This window comes from Nelumbo nucifera, chromosome 3 (genome assembly GCF_055504915.1).
Source record: "Nelumbo nucifera cultivar China Antique chromosome 3, China Antique-T2T, whole genome shotgun sequence".
NCBI classification, from domain to species: Eukaryota; Viridiplantae; Streptophyta; class Magnoliopsida; order Proteales; family Nelumbonaceae; genus Nelumbo; species Nelumbo nucifera.
This window is the reverse complement of record NC_142651.1, coordinates 54400844-54422648: the sequence shown is the minus strand read 5'-3', so window position 1 is coordinate 54422648 and position 21805 is coordinate 54400844. Positions and strand designations below refer to the sequence as shown.

Genomic DNA, 21805 nt, shown 5'->3' with positions numbered 1-21805 from the left:
ATTATATTATATATTAAAGTGTTGGATCCAAGCCCGAACGAAAATTATGCAGGCCCAAGCCGGGCTGGGCTTACACACAAAAACCTGGGCCCAGGCCTAGAAATTTGCGGGCTGGGCCGGGCCAAGAATGATAACCCCTACACAGCTTCCTTTCTCTGTATTGTTCAGTTCTTTTTCTGTATTGTTCAGTTTCAGCTTCAGCTTCGTCGCTCATCAGTCAAACTGGCGATCATATCTCTCGCCCGATCTCGTTCAGGAAAAGCCTGCATTGAATTGCGGACGTGCTGAAGTATCTCGCTACAAGCCTACAAAGGAAAGTATTAACGAAATTAACTAACATACTCAAAGTGAGGTCCCATACGTTGATAACGTGAACCGTAAGATCTGGATCATCAGGTCTCCAAGAAAATTTCCACTAACTTAATGGGACCCACCTTTTCTGTGTTCCCAGTTCCCACTCGACACAAGGCGTCAAGGCCTCTCTAGAAGTCTCTACTACCTTTGACTTTGGGTCTGAACCATCAGATCAGATGTCATCATCACCCTGTCAATGGCGTACTGTATAGTCATTCATGCCTAACTTCATCTTTGCTTTTATCGTTTTTCTTGGATATGATAATATCCATTATTTTTATTTTTATTTATATATTTTATTTGTTTTTGTTTGAAGTCTGAACTCTGAAGCTTCCTTTGAATTTATTATCTATCATTTTAGTTATTTGTTAGAGACAGTCCCTCTGAGTCAATCGAAAACCCTCTCCTTTGAATGATTTTCTTTCTGCATCCTTTGCTTAGATTCTTGAGTAAATTCTGGAAAAAAAGCAGATTTTTGTCTAGGAGGTTTTGTGTTCTGCTAACTGTATCTCTCACTATGGATCCTTGAAGGTCTGCTGGGTTGGGGTTTGTTTTACGTTGGGAACCTGAATTGAATTTGCAGCCTTGTTGGAAGACGTATTGCAGTTATAAGATGACTCAGGAGAGCTGTTGTGAAATTGACGGAACCTATGGGAGATTTTGGGGTTAGGGTTCCTGAATTCCGGGTTTTCTTTAATTGGGTGGGCTTGACGAATTACTGAAGGTGGTTACTTACTTCTGTATTGATCGCCTGGTCCTATTCTCGAGGTGATGGTTCAACTCAGCTTCCATTGTTGGGTTCTTCAGTGATCAATGGACAAGGAAGTTGCAAACCCTAATAGCTGCAAAAATAAGCTATCAGCAAAGATTGAGTCTCAAAAGTTTGTGATTCGTTCTGATAGGGACGAGGACAATGAATCAAGCTCTTTGTTGTCGCCTCGAAGAGGTGGAATGTCAAAAAAGCCGAGGAAGGCACGGCGGAAAGTCCAGTGGAATGATAGAAATGGTAATAATCTTGTGGAAGTTTTGGAATTCCAACCAAGGTGATTGATGCCTTCAGCCTCAGTGTTTTTGTCGTTTTTCATAGAACATTAATTTAACTCCATTACAAAATAGTAATGATGATGTTTCTGTTTCAGGTTTTAATTTTTAGCTATGACAAATTAGATTTGTTTATGTGTCTTTGAAAATTTATTACATTTTATCAACTGTTTAGAAATAGACCATCTCTTCTGATTCTATGTTCTAACATAACTGGGTTTTGCGTAAGCAGTTGATAAATGTGGAATTGGTTTTGGTTCAAAAATGCTTTTGTTGGTAGCCTTTCAAGGATAAAATGTTCTTCAAAAGCTGTGGAATTGAAACTTTAATTGAATCAAGTATTACAATTATCAAGCTTTGAGAGAATAACAATGTAATGGTGCTAGTAATGTTAAATTGCTATCTCATTATCCTCGTAGTTGTTATTATTACCATAGTACAATCTGACTACACTGTTTTCTGCCATGTAAGTTATATGTCCTTGAATAATCATTTTGTACATCCAACAATGATACCACACAGTTATAAACCTGCCCACTTGATATCAAGTATCTGGTTGTTAGTGAAAGTGGGAAACGAGATGCTGCATGGATAATTATATGAAGATGATGAATGGATGAGATGAATTTGCCACCAAAGTTTCCCTAAGAGATTCTTTATTCTTGTAAATGGTGTCTTAAACCTGATGTTGGAGTTAATGTATTGGGGACCTCCAAAAGTTCCTTTATTAAGCACTGCCATTTTATTGTCTGGTGGTGCTACCTTGATGTTACTGTTCCAAAACATCTCTTTAGTGGAAGTACCAGAGACTAATTACCCACTATGTCAGTGCCTCTATCGATGTGATATGTTTTGACTTTTGTCCATTATAATCTCTTGGTAAAATCTGAACAAGAAGGTTTCTTGTATTTTATGCATTGATTTTTACCTCATAAATTATGCATTTTCGTCTTCTTACTGATAAAAACAAAAGGTTTATTATCCAAATTCACCATGGCTTATTGGTGTCAATTATTATCAAAATCTTGAGGTTAAATGGATAGGTAACTGAAACCATGTATGGATCTTCTGTAATGCTTTCCAGTGTTGTGCATCTTTCTTTGGTTTCTTGAAGGCTTTGGTTAACTGCTTGTAGAAAAGATTATTCAGAACTTTGGTTCCTTCAAAAGTTCTCTCCCTCGGATGCAGCTTTTTTTCCCAATCCCTCTTGAGAAAGCAAGCATTTTCCTAGCATTTCCATGACATTGTTGCTAGCAAGTGGCACATTGCAGAGTTTTCTTAGTACTATTGATGCATTGACCATATTATATAGAAACATCAAAAGAGTTTGGATCAATGGCAGATTTGAGTTCAGATCTACTGTGCTTACCAATCAACAATGAATATCTGTCTGTCCCATGTGATAGTGTTCTGTAGCTGGTTGCTATCCACAACAGCCGTCCACACTAATTGATATGTAGAACAATGTCCATAGATTGTACATACAGAAGTTCCAAACATCAGTTACAACCATAGAATCTCCTTGGTTATCTATAATAATGTAGATGTGCACATCCGTCTCAAGTTCTTTTTTCATATTATTTGGGAGTTCAATTCTTGTTGATATGTTCATGCATTTTTCAGCCAAACAGGGAGAAAGAAGGTTCTTTCTTCTTGGAAACTATCAACAAAAAATGTTTTTCTTCTTGGTATTTGTTCTCATAGTGAAATAAAAGAGGACACCTGATGTTGTTTTCTTTATCTTTTGTTTTCCTTTTTTTCTTTACATGTACAAAGAGGTAATTTTTTTCTATCTTGCTGCTTGGTGTCACCATTGCCATATGTCTTTCATTCTTTTTGGTGAAGTAATGGGGTACATTCTCAATCCTTAGAACTGAAGACGGGATTTGGTCCAAGGTTTGGCGGGTATAGACCCTTACAGACTTTACCACCTTTCTAACAGCACCTTCATATACAACCAAACACACCTAATAGGAAAGGGAACATTTTCATAAATGCAGGGTTAACCAGTTTCCAGGAAGGTTCTTTTCTTTGGAACCAATTCCCTGCTAACCATCTATATCCAAACCTTTATCCCTTTCAAGTTTCACTTTGTTTCTGGTCTATTTCTTTTTTTAAATATAGAATGGGGATTACCAGGGCTGGGTTTCAATTTGCAATACTTCAAAGCTTTTTATGAATTAGATTTGTATTTCATTTGTATTCTCTTGGCCTGCTGCCCACTTTTTGGGGCAGTTAGGTGTTGATTTTAATGAATGAAACTGTTATTCATAAACAACAAAAAGGCATGTAAGGTTACTCAAAATGAGTTATGCCAAATATCAGTTTTAATGGCAAATCTCATTTAGACTGAAGGTGCACATCTCTTCCTTGTGGTACATTAAATTCCTTAGAAGTATACGGTATTCCTTCCTCCTTTCCAAATTCTTATGCCTTGCACTATGATGTTTGATGGCTGTTTTAAACATCTGGATACTGTTAATTTCCAGCTTTGTTTGGCTCAATGTGGAGGACTTAAATGTATATCTTTTGTATATTATTACAAGATTGTGATCCAGATAATGGCCTTGATTATGCAATAATCTTATGATGATGATTAGATTTTGTAAAAGTGATTGTTATTCTGCTTCATTTTGTTGCACTGTTTCAGATGGATGTCCAAACTCTATACTCTTTTATTCCTGGGAACTGGAACATCTTAAATGCCAAAATCCATAAATAGTCTTCTGGCTTGATTTTAGGCAGTTGGCAACACATCTTGGGGCTCTTATGAACAAATAAAGGAAAGATATATCTTTAGTTTTTGTTGTTTTTCATTTTATTGGCAGGAAGTTGCAAAACTGCCTATCCTACAATGTAACTAAAAAGAGAGATTAAACTCCCCTGAGACCTTTATCTGACTGTAAAGCTACAGCTTCAACATCACATTTTTCTTTTTCTTTCCTTTATTTAACTGTTCTCCCTAAGCACAGATGTACTTCTTACCCCTCTACTTTTGAGGTCTTGCCAGTAGCCACATCTGCAATCTTCCAGCAGTATTCAATTGTTAGCATTTTCCAAGTATTATGTTAAGAGGTATATTGTTTATTGCTTTATATGTTTAACCCCGGAGGGGATGATAAAGCTTCCAAAAATGATGTGTCTTTTATGTGTTATAAAAGTTTGTGGACCTAACATATAACACACTTCTGGAAATAGTCCATTGTTACTACTTCAGTAAACCTTCACTTATGTCTCAAGAAAAAGAAGTGCATGCATCTTTTAAAATCTTGTTTTCTTGTGTCAGATCTAGAATGAAAAAGAACTAATATTTCATGCTTCATGAACATAACATTTCTACTTGAACATGTAAAAGAAAAGGTTCCAGTGGAGAATATAATCTTGCATGTGTGATGATAGATATAGAAAGAATAGTTGTTGATAGAATGCTAATCGCTTGATCATTAATCTTCATTCTTCATTCCTCGTTTTTTTATGTATTATCTTAACTTCATTCATGATCTCATGTTTGTAATTGTAGCGATACAAGTGACATTGATGATGAGGGCTCAGATTCTTGCATTTGTACCATAATGTAGATCACATCCAATAAACCAATTTATCAGGATTTATATGATTGATAGAACTGATATCAACTCACTCCAATTGGAGTTTGATCATGTTACTGGGTGTTCATTTCTGGCTCAGCTACATCAAGGGATCATAGGCCTCTCTGGATGGTCAAAGCAATCTCTACTGTATTCATTATTGTTTATTTCATCAGAAAGGTCGATACAATTTTGAAGTTGATTCTCATGTGAGCATTCATAACAGAAGATTCCATATATGTTGGTTGACCCTTGGAATGGAAGCAGTTATAACATGAGTTCCTCTCTATTACATGTACAATATTTTAGACATTTTAAATATACATATGGTCAACTAGTCTTTTCATTTCTTCATGCTTCTCAGAGCTTCATTAGATATGTGATGGCATGTTTTTCATCATACCATGCATAATCATATTAAAAGAAGCAACAATCAGTCAGCAACTTCTTTTTTTGTTATGTGTATATTTGAGGGAATGCATGTATCAAATCAACATCTCACACTCGCAAATGAGATGGTTTCTCTGGCATTCTGATGGCTGCCCTGATATAAAAGAAAGTCTCTGTTTCTCCTGCAATTGTTTGAGTCACTCCTGTAGTCACGTACTAGTCATAATCTAACATGTTTATTATAAATTGAAGGTTGAGTTAAACATTATCATCTTTAGTTTGTCACTATTACATATGTGAAACTGTTGCGGAGTTTCCTTATAAAATGATTACATACCCATCCTCATTTTCTCTCAATTTCCCATCAAAGAGGTGACTTACTAATTGAACCATACGAGTAATGCACTTTTAGATCCATCAGATAGCATGTGGTGAAGTATCATGAAGTTTCTTCGCTTAATAGCAAACCGAGGTGTCTGGCAATAGTCACTTGACCAACCAAACAAAGAAAAAAAAAAAGAAAATACAATAGTCACTTGACCTGGGGGTGGGGGACAACCAAAAACAGACCAAAGCAAACCAAAATAAAAGTACCATTTAACATTATTACTGCTGAGTTCTATAATAATCACCCTAAATTGGATGGGTGTTGGAGAATTGTTCGGGGTGTAAAGCTTGCAGTTTTGGCCAGGTTATTTAAAGACATATCAGGTCTGAAAACCCAAGTCTCAATAGATATCAGGTTTTCTGGGTTGGATCTTGTCCTCGGGTGGAATGTTGACAGAGCAAAATTTGAGCCATTCACATTCTCCAAATATCCATACTCTATCTCATAATGATCTTTTGCCTAGATGATCATGTGCCATCTTCATCCCTCTGCTCAAATCTTAGATCCAGGTTCAGACCCGCATAGCATCAGGTTCCCTTATGTCATCGAGAATCATAGATAAACCCATATCACAAGATTCACAACTTTTGGCAACGACAATCAGTTCAAACAACAATTATCAGGTAAAATCCCCATTGGCTAGCAAGGTTCTTCTGATTCTGGAAAATTCAAGCCTATAGTGCCCTACTAATACCAATTAGCATCAAGAATGTGCAGGTAAGCAGAAAACTAATCTTCATTTCTGAATATGTAGCACTGGGTCCAACCATGGGAATATAAGCATTGAGGCGTAACAAGTAATGTATTTAACTATTTTTATTTGCAGCTTAAATAATGATGGCCCACATGAAATCAAGTCCCAACCTTTGTGTTTCACTGTTGCTGCAATTCAAGTGAAGATAGTTTTTGGTATTGTGGTGTTTATCTGCTTGGTTGCCATGAAGCAAATTGTTTCATTAGCATTTCTGTATAAATGGAAAAACTTCATGTTTGGTTGTACCCATTAATGTAAAAATATAAAAAATGTCGCACTCGGGAGAGTTTATTTAGTTTTTTTTTTTTTTAATATTTCCTCCTGTGATTTGTGATTGATGTAGCTAAACTCAATGACATATCACTTTGTCTTTAGGTTCCTAGGAAATACTTACTAGGTAAGCACATTTACCCATGTTATTTTATTTCCCAGATAAATAAGAAAATGATTGTTTTAGATTTTTAGCCATAAAAGGCCATTATTAAAAGGGGCAATTTTATCTCATCCAAGTTTTGGCAACTTCAGATAAGTGATACCCAGTAAAAATAAATTTTCCATGGACCCCATATAATATGAAAAAAGAACATGGGTATTTTTTGGTTCCCATTACCAACTTTTTCCCTCTTAAAACCAAAAAAAAAAGAATGGACCTTTAATGGATAAGATAATTAAGTAATAAAATATTTGAGGATCTGGTACTCATTTGATCCCCTCTTAATTCAAGGTTATCAATTGGCCCCTTAGTCATATAATTAAGGGTAAATTACAGATAATCTGGGGCTAGTCTCACTTTAGTACCCGAATTTCAAAAAATGCCAATGTAACCTTAGAACTTTCAAAAACTATCAATTTAGTACCTATCATTAGTAGAATTTTTTGCATCACTTAATGACATGTGCGACTTACATTTTTTGAAAATGTCAAAATTACCCTTTTCTTCAAAACGTTAAATATTTTGGTTTTTTTCTATTTTCATTCAAGTTTATTCGTTGAATGAAGAGCTATTTTCATTCAAGTTTAGTCGTTGAATGAAGAGAACACTACCAACATGATCTCAAATCCACAAAGCAAACTTCTTGAAGACTAAGGTCCTGTTTGGGTAGACTTCTATTTTATACTTTTAAAATGTCAAAGTACAAAGTACATAAAATACTTTTACTTTGGTATTTTTGCTTTGAAAACCATTTTAAATAAAAAAAAAATAAAAAAGTATGCTTTCCAAAATAGAAGTACCATTTTTTGTTTGGCAAAAGTACATTCATTTGTGCTTTTGGTGATTGTTTTCAGTGGTTTCACGATCTGAGACCTGCGATGGTGGTCCGACTCTAGTAGTGGTCTAGTAGCGGCAAGCAGAGGTAGGATTGAGAGTTTTATCGAAGGGTGGTCACATGTGACCCACTGTTCGCACAAAATGGAAGCACTATTTTGCCAAAAGCATGAAGTATGAAAAGCCGACTTCGTGCTTTTAGTGCTTTTCAAACTTCTGCTTTCATAAAAACACCATATAGCATACTTTTATAAAAGTACCAAAAACACCAAAAGCTCAAAGTTAGCTTTTCATACTTCATGCTTTTGGTGAAATAGTGCTTTTGTTTTGTGCGAACGGCGGGTCATGTGTGACCACCCTTCGATAAAACTCTTGACTCTACGTCTCCATCTTTGCTCGCCGCTGTTGGAGTTGGATTGTCACCACCGGTCTCAGACCGTCAAACCACCAGAAACCATCACTAGAAGCACGAATGGATGTGCTTTTTCCAAATAGAAAATGGTATTTCTGTTTTGAAAAGCATACTTTTCAAAATTTTTTACCCACATAGTTTTCAAACAAAAAGACCAAAGTATTTTATGTACTTTATACTTTGGTATATTTTAAAAGTATAAAAATAGAAGTATATCCAAACATGGCCTAATTCTTCTTAATCTCTGATATGAGACATAAGAGTGAGGCTTTTTGTAGTCTGAAAAACGATCAACCACATCCAAATCAAAGCTACTTGATATTAACAAATATTGATGTCAAATGATCCAAAATAACCAAATATTGAGAAGATGAGTCAAATGATCCAAAATAACCAAATAATGGGGCCCACATTATGTATTATGCATATGTTGAAATGTATGTGGGACCCACATTATGTATTATGCATATGTTGAAATGTATGTGGGGCCCACAATTATGCATTGCACATTTAAACATGTATGTGGGCTCCACATGTGTTAAATGAAAGGTTTTACTAGCTTACAGATAAGACATTCACATATATATAACACATATTTTCCTCACATTACCAAACGGTCTACTAGCTGTCATGGTCTTTTCGAAGATCTATAAAAAATATTTCAACCAGTCTTTTAGTCTTCCAAGACCTATTTGGAAAACCTCACCATGTCTTTTAACTCTAAGATCTTGCAACAGATCTTCTGAAAAAGACTTATCAAATGGGCACTTAATAAGGTAACCAAGAACTACAAGGTACTAATCTCCCCATGAATGTAACATGTAAATACGGGAGATGTTCTCAAATATGAATATGAATTATTCTACAATCAAGTTGAGGTGGAAAATTTATTGAAACATAATTGTGTAGTGTGTTCCTGACTATGCCTCAAATGCAACTACAAATAAAGGCCACAGTACCAAACACTGGAATCAAACCACCGATAAAACGTTAGGTAAACTCCATATATCTCCTTATGCTATGGTTTCGCTTAACTATCTTAAATTTCATTTTGTGCTACATTAACCCCTAAACTAATCACAAGTTATGCAAATACACACTTCCACTAGGGGTGTTCACGGGTCGGGTTGGGTCGGTTTCTTGGGATTTTCCCAACCGACCCAACCTGGTTGGGTTAACTAAGGTGGCAACCGAAACCGGCCCACTGACAGGCCAAACCGACTTGGTCGGTTTGAGTCGGGTTGGGTCGGTTTGGGTCGGTTTCGGTTTTGCTCCTGTACAAAGCCAAATAAAATCTGAATTAGTTGATAATTTGATATTCAAGAGTCCAAGATAAATCTAAATTTAATTCAGGTAAAGAATAAAATCAATAAATTCTTCATGTAAAAACAAGTGTCAATAATGGACCTTATAAGAGTAAAAAACTAGGTAAATCTAGGTAGGTAAATCAATAAAATAAAAATTTAGAAACCTTCTAAATTCTAATCTAGGTAAAAAACTAAAAAAGAACACCTAATTGAATTCTAATTGTAATTGCCTAATGGGCATTCGGGAGTTCTAGTTCTAGTAGAAGTCTAAAAGTAGAAGACTAGTAAGAATTAGGAAACTACTCAAACTAGGAAGTAGGAACTACCAAACTAGTAGAATACTAGTTCGGTTCGGGTCGGGTTGGTTTCGGTTTTCACGCAAGAAAACCGAAACCAACCCAAGATTTCGGTTTATGTATGTGCCCAACCCGAAACCGACCGATACAGATGAAAACCTGGCCGACTCGGGTTGGGTCGGTCCGAGTTAGTCGGTTTGGTCGGGTTGGGCATTCTTATGAACAACCCTAACTTCCACCACTACACCACCACCACCATCATTATCATCAGTAAAACGGATGGAAAATGCTCCGTTGCATATCATATGTATTAGACATTTTCAAATACCCAAATTACCCTTTAGATGATTTTTTTTCATTAATTAGGATGGATAATTTTGTCCAACTAAGTTTAGCAATGTTGTACACTTGTACTACCTAAAAATGAGATGAAAAGATGAGAAAATTCATGGAGAAGGGTAGTTTGGGCATTTAAAAAATGTTATGCCCATAAGGACATTTTTGTCCATTTTCTTGATGAAATGCCAACGGAGTTTGGATCTCCCACCCACACTTACCCATGCCTCACTACAGTTGTACATTGACAATATCTCCCGTATTTACATGTTACATTCATGGGGAGATGTTCCATGTATAGTCCTAGTGCCATGGAGATCTGAATTCATATATTTGTTTAACTTGTTATCTGACACAAAATAAAGTTTAGGTGGTCAACCGTAAAACACCACCTATAGTATGGTGGGGTATATGGAATTGGGTAAATCACTGAAAATCGGGAACCAGTCAGGTTTCTGGTGTGGTTGAACCGCTAAACCATTCGACTTGGGCAATGGTTCACGATTTACTGAATTGTTAACACCTAATAGAGAGCAGATCGAGAGATGGGGAAGGGATTGAAATGAGATCAGTGAGACACAATAGAGAGAGAGAGAGAGATCTACAAGATTTGATATGTGAGAGAACTGAGATGAGATTTGAGGTCGGATTTGCTGTAGTTGGCCCGCCACTGCTATCTGTTACCGTCGCCGCTGCCACTACCAGTACGAGTGAACTACCACTTCCTCCTCCTTTCTGTATTTCTTTCTTTATTTCTTCTATCTTTCTTTCTTTCTTTCCTTTTCTTTCTTCCATTTTCATATGTGGCTGCCATGTTATGTGGGCACAGTTGTCGTGGGCAGGAGATCTGGACTCTGTTCAATGCCTCTTAATGTTGAAAATCATTCATGCATTTTTGGAGCCAATAAGAGCGTCAGGTTTCATTTCTCAGTTCAGTCTTAAATGTCATATCAATCCTTGATTTCCACTAACTTTACTTTTTTTGTTTTCCAAAAATTACCCCAAAAGCTTATTCCTTTCACATATACTACAATTTGAAAAAGCTATATAATAATAATAATAATAATATTTAAAATTATTATTATTATTATTATTATTATTATTATTATTATTATTTCATTATTTTATTATCCATTAAATTATTTGACAATTTATTATTTTCATTGATTAAAAATTAAAAAGTAATTAATTAATTATAAAACTTAATTCATAATAAATATTTTATGATTTATTATCTAGTAATAAAATATTTTTTAATAATTCATTTAATTATCTATTTAATAAATTGTTTAATAATTTATTATTAATTATTAATAAGTATAAAAAAATTAATTAATTAAGTAATTAATTAATTATTATTGATCATTGTTATTTAATTAATTTATATGATTAAATAATCATTATTAATTGTTAACAATTATCTATTTATAAGTAATTAATTAAAATATAAACTATTTAATTATTTTTTAAATATATTATTTAATTAATGCTTAATATCTTAAAATAATTAGGTAATATTTATAAAAAAAAATATTAATAGCTATAATAAAAATTAATTAATTAGTTAATTAATTAATACTTGTGTAATTATTTATTTTAAATATTTATTAATTAATTAATAATTACTCAAATTTTAAACTATTTAATTATATATTATTTTTATCAATTCCATTATTTGAAGTTTTTATATTCATTTTTTAATTGTTAATTAGTTTGTTAAATAATTAAATAAGCTTTCTATTATCCAAGGTTAAAATGGTCAATTATCATTTTTCAGAACTCAACATTCAGATTTCAGAACAACATTCTCTACATTTAGACTTCAGAGCCAAGAAAAGTTCACCAACTCCAATACACCTCTAAAAGTAATTATTACAATTTTAAAAGCATTTAGAGTTCAGAATTCAGTGCAAAGGAATAGGCCATGAGGCCCTCAGTATGTATTTGGTAGAGCTTCGATTTATTAACTAAATGTTTGTACTTGATTTGTCTTCAAAACCAAGAAAAATAATAATAATAATGTTAACTATTTATGACAAGTAGGTGCCACTAAGCGCTACATCAACAAAACAGTGAATAAATGCCACAACCATTGGGAGAAGCATTAAAATGAAACTTCCCCCAACGATAGGCATGCACTATCAAGGCCAACTTTTGTGAGTATTTATAGGGGTGCAAATGGATCAGATCATGATCCGATCCTATTTGGTTAAATTCGGATTACCCCTATTCACATCTTCGGATTGGATAATAGGATCCAACAAAAAATTGGATTGGATTCAGATCACCCCTATCCAATCCGATATATATTATGTATTTATGTATTTATAAATAAATATATATATATATAATACATATATATATTTATATATGTTATTTATTTATTTATAAATATATTTTTATAAATTTTTTATAAAAAACATGTATATGTATGATGAAAATAATTAAAAATACTTGTATTTTTTGTTTTTATTTTATTTAAATTAGTATATTTTAATTTTCTTTTAACAATTTATTAATTTTTAAAGAAAACAAGTTGGATCAGATCAGATCCGAATATCCGACTTACCGGTAGGGTTCGACTTCAAATCAAGCCCTATGAGATCAGATCCGACATAAATAGTGTTAGATCAGATTTGAATATGCCCTATTTCAAACTCGATCTAATCCATTTGCATCCCTAACTATCTATGCATATGGATCACCAATGAAGTATATGCTGATTTGGCGATGACATGATGGCATTTTGATAAATGCCTATCACGAACCTGACACGGAACAAGACATACCAAGACATTACCCCCAAACTTAAAAGCCCATATTTTTATAAAATTTTGTAAATTCCACACAGAATTTGGCTCCCCGGCCCTCCCTGAATCAGCATTCGACAAACCACCACCACCACCTTCTCCCCCACAGTTCAGCCCAAAATCAATTTGAATCCCCAATTAAGTTTCTCAAAATCTATCTCCTACGTGAGAGAAGAGAGGATTTTTTTTTATTGGGTTATTGGGTTATTGCAAAGAAAACAGCTGATTTGGTAGAGTTGCATAATCGGAGCTCTCATCGTCGGTGCAGGCCCTTTGGGTCAAGCTGTCAGTGTCAGCAGTCAGCACTGGCTCATCCTAACTTCTCTTGGGGAGTACAGAACAGAATGTCTGTGATTAAATTAATGCTTCACCTCCTCAAGGGCCAAGGCCCAAGCAGTTCTGAAGCTTCCCTTATTCGGGAAATAATTCGTCTCTTACACCGAGTCATAGGCTGCCAAGTTCTTTGTTAAGCCGAGGTTTCGACAGTGGGTAAAAACAGGTTAGTTCGACTAGAGAACACTACTAAGCCTTGAAGAAGTTGCAGTTCTTCATGGTTGTTGGATGTGGCCTTTCTGGCATGGAAGTGAGTTTAGATGTAGCGTTGGTTACAACGCAATCCCTCTCTAAAGCTTGCAACTTCACCGGTCCTTTGAACGCTCTAAGCTAGAACAGTAAGCAATCCCTCTCTAAAGCTTACAACCATGACAAAATCAATCAGCAATCTCATTTGATCTTAACATCGAATACTAGCTAGAACAGTAAGCAAAATTAATCTTTGTATTCCTTACCAGATATCCTTTGAAAAGCCGTTTGAGTGACAATAGCAGCATGGTTCTAACGAGATTGGAAGGCCTAGCTAGTGAGTCCTGAGTCGAACAACTTCCACAGCTGCTTGGGCTAGATGCCATAGCCGTCTCTGCAATTGCTGCAATGGCTTGTTTTTGCTCTTACAAAGTTGGGGTCTTAAGGGAAATGCTGAACCTTGAGCTCCTTCTCCATTACCCTTCTCGCGATCCTTCGTAGGGCTTGTTACTGTTAGTTACTCAACCAAAGAAAAGCAATATTTAAATGGACGTGCCATCTTTCTCTCCCACCCCTTTTCTAATTTCTCAAATTTTTGAATTTTTTTTTTTAAATCCACGTAATAACAATGAATTTCCCGCCAGCCGCCTGGGTATTCCAAACGTCTCTCTCACTCAGTTTGGTCTCGAGCTATCATCGTTTCCCATTCTATCGTCTTGTTCCAGCGATCAAGTTCCACAGTAAACTCGGTTTGCTCTCAAGCTATCATCCCATTCTATTCTGTTCCTACAATCAAGCCCCACTCCGTCTTTTCTTTCAAATCTTTGTTTGGGTTTTTCAACAATCAAGCTAGCTCTACGGGGGACTAGTTCTGTAACAGGTCAACTGATGTGACTTACACACAATATTTTCATCGTCATTTTGGACGTCAAAACAGGGGCTCTGCCCTTCTTCTTCTGGATGTCAAAATAGTTTGGTTTTGTAGTTAAAATTGTAGATTCAGTTTAGGTTCTGTAACAGGTTTAACTGAGGTGGGTTACAGTCTTATAGATAGAATTTTCATTGTCGGATGTTAAAATAGGGCCTCCGCCCTTCTTCTTTCGCCCCGTTCTATTTATCTCCATATAAATTTATTTAATTTAATTTGGTTTTGTAGGTAAACTATCGTAGAATGGTATTCTCTGAAATTCATGATGTATATTGTATGGGGCGACTCCTACCTTGAAGCCTCCCTCCATCAAAAACAATGCCATCATTGCCTTGCTTGAAGTAGAAATGAAAGAAAATGGTAAAACACTAGGATCTACTTAATATTTGCTTCTTTTAATGGACTTGGGGTTTCAGGTATTCATTAGAAAGATGTAGGCCAACTTATCAAGATTTCCACGGAAAAAATGATGAGCAGCAAGGCTTGAATTAAATCTTGACCTGTAAATATTAAATAAGATTGCTTGCTATCATTGGATTTTTCCTCTGTCCAGGGTGTTATTAATTAGAACCAGAACCTAACTTAGTAGATCAGCATTCTCACCGTAATGGTGTTTTGGAAATTTGCATACTTAAAATGCAACTTTGCCATCAACACAGCTCATAGCTTCAAAATCCATAAGATGGGATACCTCTTCTAATTTTAACAAGTCAATAACTACCTAGTTTCAATTTTGTATATGTAGTTGGTGGGCATAAGCATCTTTGGATCCAAGCGGCAATGAAAAATGGTAAAACACTAGGATTTACTTAAGATTTTCTTCTTTTAGCATTTCTTTATTTGTTTATATTTTGAATTCTCTTCCTTCTTTCCTCCCCCTCTTTCTATGCTTCCTTAATGGGATCTTTACTGACATGCAGAATATGAGACCTTTAGTTCTTTACTAACATTCAATGTTTTATAGAATAACATCTTTCCTTCTTTCCCTCTTTCCTCCCTCTCTTTTCAGTTTCAAAAATTTTATGAGATGGGTTATGTCTCTAATGTAGCTTTATTATTATTCTTTTATACATAAGGAAATTGCAAAAATTCAACAGCTATTTTTTATCTAATGAATTAATTCAGATTGCGTTGAAACAAGAAGTTATGGCAGAAAAGAAAAAGGAAAGTAGTAGATCTTGAAAAGCTTCTCAGGCTGAGAGATGATCAATTTGGGTTTCTGGTTGAGAAACCTGGGTATTTCTCAAAATTTCTCATAATCTACAATATTTTTGGTCAATTAATTCATAACAGTGAATAAAAGATGATAATCTGAATATAAAACTTCAAACCCTTTTAGTCTAATCTCTGTTTTCAAGTTTAACATATTGTTAAGTTGTCAACATGTAATTGACAATTTACTATTTTTAGGAGAAGACCATTAACCATTCAAATTTTGAAGAAAAACACTTTATTTAGCAGTAATTACAAAGATTAGAGCCATAGTGATAAGGAGCATAATAGTAATGAATTTTATTAAATAATAAAGTGGAATAAAAAAACATCTAATTCATCACCATTATCAGAGGGACATCCATCTCTTGCTTTTTCAGACATCTCTTCATACACCCCCTTTCTCTTTCTGTCTCTATCTTTCTCCTCACCGAACCGAAGTAAACACGCTAAGAAAGAGAATGAAAGTAAAGCAAGGAGATAAGAGAGAAAAAATAGTAGAACACACCCACCACCACACAACACAACCCAAATAATTAATTATAAATAAATTATAAATGGCAAAACCTCCAAAGCAGGCTTTCATATCTCTCTTCTCTTCTTTAACCTGTATGCCTACCGTTGTAATTGGATTTTAATTTCTTTGAATATTTAAATGCTTTGAGGTTTAATATTTTTCTTTTTAAATGAACAAGTGCCTTTTTCCCTTGGAGATTAATTGGAGACTTCTTGACAATAATGTTTATTTAAGTAGAGCAAAATATCATTCAGTTTTGTAGTATTTTTTTAGGCAAGAAGGATTTTGTGCTCATTTTTTTAAAACTAATTATTAGAATAAATCTTCTGGTTATTTATTTCTTACCTGAGATTTGTTGAAAGTCTAAACTTTAGCTAACTACCAAAAAAAAAAAAGTCTAAACTTTAACAATATTCAAGTTTTCTAGAAAGTTTCCACATTGTTTTCTTATAATTTTAATTGAACCGAAAGCATGAAGCATAAAGTGAAAAGCAACATTTGTTTTAGTTTTTTATATCTAAGAACAACTTATACCTTTTTTATATTAAATAAGGGCTATTGGCACCAACCCGTGCACCAAAATGGGTCATCTCTGCTTACTCATTTTCGGAAAATTGTCCTGACCATATAGACCTAATCCGATACATGGGTTGGGTTGAAAGATATTTATTTTGATATAATTCAGATATTTATTAAAAATGTTCTACAATATCAATTTATTTTAATATATCCAGTAATTAATTAGCTATTTTCATTAATTAGTTATTTTAATATTTATTATTGCCTTTGAAATTAACAAAAATGCAAAAAAATAAATTAATTTTCTACTGAAAATTAATTTTAACACTAATATTTTTAAAATGTTAAAAATGAAATCTTCAGTAACTTTTGAAAATAATTTTGAGATACGTATTAAAAATATTTAGTAATATCAAATTATTTAAGTATTCTCGGAAATAATTCAAAACAATTTTAAGATGATTATTAAACAATATTCAATTTATTGATATTTTCATTAATTAGTTATTTTAATATTTATTATTTATTTTAATGTTTCCATTAATTATTTATTAATTTTAAAGTTACTGAAAATGCAAAAATAATAATTTTGACTAAAACCATTTTTCCACTAAATCTTAGTGAAAGAGTTTTAGTAATACTGAAAATTGATATTTTTCAAAATGTAAAAAATTAATTTCAGTAATTTTTGAAAATTTTCAGCAATTTATTAAAACCTTTCAACAATGATTGAGATTAATTTTCAGATGCTTATTAATGTTTCAGTAATTATTGAAAATTTTCAATAATTTTTTGTGGAAATTAATTTCAGTAAAAATCAATTACATATAATAATTTTTGAAACTTAGTTATTGATTTTTAGTGATTTGATTTATGTATTTTTATGAAATTAGCAATCAATATTTGTCAAGGATTAATTAATTATTCGGATCAATAATTACTGAAAATTTAATAATTAAAATTTATTGAAAATTTACTGATTGTGGCCCATTTATCTATTTAGTGAAATTATCTCTTGATTTTGAATTATTTGTATTTTTTCTCGTGCATTGCACGGGTCCCCACTAGTAACAATAATAGAATCTAATAGCAACAAACTGCCGGGGCTGTGAGGCGGGGAGATTCACATGCACCCTAAAACCCTAGAATCCAATAGCAACAACAAGGCCTCCCCCTTGGGTTTCTAGCAAATGCTTTAACCTCCCCTCAACTTTGACCTCTCCAAAAACGAGATTGAATATGCTCCTCAGACGAAGCGCCTCACACTGACCTAACAAGCACATCCCACCATGCATTAGGAACATCTCCTACACATATACGTTATTATTTATGGGAAATGTTCCTAATGCATGGTGAAATGTGCTTGTGAGGTTGGTATGAGGCGCCTTGTGTGAGGAGCAAATCCCAATTCTCCAAAAACCTCCCTCCATATTTTGGATAAACTATAGGGAAAATTTCCGATTAGTATCCTGTACTTTGGGCCTAGTGTCACTTTGGTCCTCAAACTTTAAAGTGCGACAATTCAGTACCCAAACTTTCAAAATGTGACAATCCAGTATCTGCTGTTAATTAGTTGTTAACCAATCGTTAAGTGGCATTTAAAAAGACACAAGTTCCCTTAGAATGTCATCTAATTTTTTTTATCAACCATCCAAACGTTGACAAAATATTAACAGCCCCAAATCATTGCCTCTTCTATTCAACCATCCAACCATCCAAACATGACTCCAACTTTCTTGAATTGAAAAGGCAAGGATTATCAACATTTAGATGGTTGATAAAAAAAATTAAATAACACTTGAAGGGCATTTATGTCTTTTTCAAATGGTACTTAACAATTTATTAATAACTAATTAACCGCAGGTACTAGATTATTACCTTTTAAAAATTTGGATACTGAATTATCGCATTTTAAAATTTGAGAACTGGCCCAAACTCTCTGATCTCTCCTTTGGTTGATTTGACATTTGAGGTGATGGGATCTCTTAGAAGCCAAAACTCTCACGTACACACTTTAAAAATCAGCAGGGGCATCCAATTGCTGGGATCGTCTCCCAGGAGATATTCCTCATGTGTGGTTGAGTGCCTTGGTGACTTGCTGTGCGGTGTTTTTGCTTGCACGAGAACAGGAGATCCGGACTCATGTTATTTGAAGTGAAGCTTTTTTTGGTTAGAAGATGATGTTATGCTTTTAAATTCCAATTTTACCCAAGGAAAAGAATATTGAAAACATCCATTGACCGAAAAAGCACAAAAATACTAATGAAATAAAAATTAAAAACAATTAATTAAAGAAAACCTCTTCGAACCAAACCCCTTTCTCTCCTTTCCCTCCCTTCCTAGTACCAAAAAGCATGGGAACCCAACTGCACATTGGTAACATCTCCCCATGAATTTATGGAAGATATTCCTAATGTGCGGCTTAATGCTATATGCACAGTCTTTGCTTGCAAGAGGTCCGGGCTCACCAAACCTCTAAATGGAGGTATAAGGATTCAGCTTGTAGAATTTGTTGAAATTTGGAGGGAGGTTTTTTTGAGAAGTTAAGTTCAGGAAAGTAAAACAGTTGTTGGAAATTTAGGCAATTTATCCTAAATATACCCTAAAGAAATAATAGAGCAAAGGAACAATTCGGAAATCATCACTAAAGAATGAAGTACAGAAAAGTAGTTCATATGTTCTCTTTTATTACCTATTTTAAAACCAATATAGTAATCGATAACAACACAACCAAACTATAATTCCTTTGCATAAGTACAAACAACAGCTTGACACTCTCCATGAACCCAAATTATCTCCACACAAGCTTCAATAAAGAATCAACAATTTGCAAGTAAAAAACACACAACACATCACTGATCACTTAGACCCATCTTTTTATAGCCTACTTTAGGAGGATAGCTGGACTAAGCTTCAGTTGAGCCTCTGCGGCCCTCACCAACCTTGTTTCAGATGGAGTAGAGTGCCAATTCACTCTTTTATCCTGCAATAAGCAAAACAGTTAATTAGTAACAATCATTCATTAATGTGAAAAGCACTCTTATATACCTCTCTGTACACTGGTTATGTTTGGTATTCCATTGCAAGAAGAGCCTGAGCTGGAATCCATGGCCTGGTCTGTATGATTCCAGTAACTACCCTAGGTACCCAAGATGAATATTTCATCAGGGCTCCGACTTGGCACCCTTTTGAGCTCTTCCATGGTCAATGCACCTAAAATTGGCCAATCTTTACGACTTGGTGAATGCTACAAGATTCTCTCAGGAGATGATTCAATGGGGGACATTGACGGTGCTGGTTTTGGTGATGGGTGTTGTGGTTTCGGATGACCCCAACCAGTTTGAAAGGCTGGCATCGACTGCGGTTTCTTTCTTGGGAGGCTTAGGATGATTGAAACTGAAGCTTCGCTTGTTGGGTGATTGCTTGAATGTTGGTTCTGAACTGAAGGGTATTTGTGGTTCGCTGTCGAAATTGATATTCTCCTTCGTCTGGTGCTTCGATGGTGGGGTTGTCCTTGTCTTGACAGATTTCCACTGCGTGAGATTTTCAACTGGGTTCAATACAGAATGAACATACTGACTCCTGTCTCGAGCGTTTTGGTTCGATCGAATTGTCTTCTCGAACAGAGGAGTTGAGAAAGTACTTCTCCCTGATTCCATCGGCAAAGAGAAAAACGACTTAGAAGACTCTTCTTCAGGCACCCTTCGAACATCCTCTTCCTCCTCCTCCTCCTCCTCCTCATCGTCATCATCGTTATAGTCTTCGTCTTCGAGGTCGCTTATATCAGATTCGATTCCATCATCTTCATCGTCACTGTTTCTGCAATTTCCGTATCTGTGGTTTGGAGGAAAAGATACCGTGCTCGAAGTGATGGAATCATCCTCAGAGAGGGAAAACGATTGCTTGTTTTCCCCTGTTTCTTCTCCTTTTCCTCTTTCTTTCTCTTCATCGCTCTCCGCTGAATAATTTGTGGGTTCATGTGTTGAGACTCCCTCATAGGTTTTCACGTTCAAATCAAAGGTAACTCTCTTTCTGGGGATGAAGCTCAGTTGCTTCTCAGCCTTATCTCTACGCAGTGAAGGAGAAATGCTGTAAGACGTCTATAGAACAAGAACCAAGAAAATTCAAGAAACTTAAGTGAAATGAGGAGCGGACTGACCTCAGTTCTGAAACAGGGCTAATGGGTTTTACTGTGACGTACTGCTTTGAAGAGAAAGTTGGTTGCAAGGGTTCGGAACATCCATGTCTCTGCAACAAAATTCAAAACCCCATACTTTGTTTAACCGAAAAGATCAATGATTTAATAAGAAAACCCATAAATCATACAACAGAGAGGGCTTACTTGGTCTCCAGGGAGAACTCTACTCGCCAGCTTGTGGCGTTTCCAATTCTTTGAAGTACCAAAACAAGCAAGAAAACACCCCATTAGAAATCTGAGATCCCTCGCTTGATTTCGAAAACGTTTAGTTTCCAAGGGAGGTAGATCAGTTGAAGGCTCTTCAACGAGATAGAGAGAGAAAGAGAGAGATGGTTTTTTGGTTGCCCTTGCTGGGAAAGAGAGAAGAAAAGTAAAAGAAGAGGAGGACAAAACGGTCAAGAACATAACCAGTTAGGTCAGTCAGTTTTGAAAATGTGACCGTTAGGATAGAACAAGGTCATGGCCTCATGGGTGAACGGTATAGCGAAGCGGACGCCAGTGAGCCAGCCTGTAATTTTATTCGAACTGGACTGGACGGGAGGAGCGGAACATTTTAGGGCCCAGCTGATCTTATTGTAACTGTAAATGGGTCGGGTCTACCCGTCAATTAATAATTGGGTTGGGATCGGTTCTCATTGTTCCAAACCAATTATACCCGACCCGATTTATGGTTAGCAATATTTCATAGACAGTATACACATGTTTTATTTATTATTTAATAAAGTTACAAGTTATAGGTAATTACAATATTAATCAAGCAGACATGATTATCTTGAGTCTGTCTTATAGAACCGATTGATAATTGGTTTGTGATTATTCCACCCTGTTCGGTTGTTCCAAGGCTTTGTTTGCTTACAATGCAATTTTATTTGTACCAGTACAAATGCATCAGAGTGCAAATGAAAAAATGCAAATTCTCGTTTAATTTTGTTTTGGACTTTATTTTATTCGGCTTCATATCTTAATT

The 21805-nt window shown here is 34.8% G+C and overlaps 1 protein-coding gene and 1 non-coding gene across 3 annotated transcripts; one reads left to right on the top strand and one right to left on the bottom strand.

Annotated features, from left to right (window-relative positions):
• The first annotated feature begins 201 nt into the window (after nucleotides 1-201).
• Nucleotides 202-5336, top strand: LOC104600948 (uncharacterized). Its single transcript, XR_016084729.1, has 2 exons — nucleotides 202-1397; nucleotides 4916-5336. It is a non-coding gene; the product is annotated as an uncharacterized LOC104600948 (transcript).
• Nucleotides 5337-19278: 13942 nt separating this feature from the next.
• On the bottom strand, nucleotides 19279-21236 carry LOC104600947 (uncharacterized). Of its 2 annotated transcripts, XR_002022850.2 has the most exons (4): nucleotides 20983-21236; nucleotides 20800-20888; nucleotides 19689-20708; nucleotides 19279-19623 (listed from the first exon to the last, which is right to left on the bottom strand). XR_002022850.2 is itself a non-coding variant. In XM_010264117.3 (3 exons), exons 1-3 carry the CDS (start codon nucleotides 21064-21066, stop codon nucleotides 19913-19915), a joined length of 969 nt encoding a protein of 322 aa, XP_010262419.2. In that variant the 5' UTR covers nucleotides 21067-21236; the 3' UTR covers nucleotides 19688-19912. The 2 variants fall into 2 exon arrangements, 1 of the variants encoding a protein (XP_010262419.2); XM_010264117.3 differs by lacking the exon at nucleotides 19279-19623 and having other exon boundaries at nucleotides 19688-20708.
• Nucleotides 21237-21805: the final 569 nt, after the last annotated feature.

Coding starts and splice junctions, on each gene's coding strand:
- LOC104600947 (XM_010264117.3), bottom strand. CDS start 21,066: ATGGGGTGTTTTCTTGCTTGTTTTGGTACTTCAAAGAATTGGAAACGC. Junction 20,889..20,982: donor GAGTTCTCCCTGGAGACCAA/GTAAGCCCTCTC, acceptor ATTTTGTTGCAG/AGACATGGATGTTCCGAACC. Junction 20,709..20,799: donor AGCCCTGTTTCAGAACTGAG/GTCAGTCCGCTC, acceptor TTCACTGCGTAG/AGATAAGGCTGAGAAGCAAC.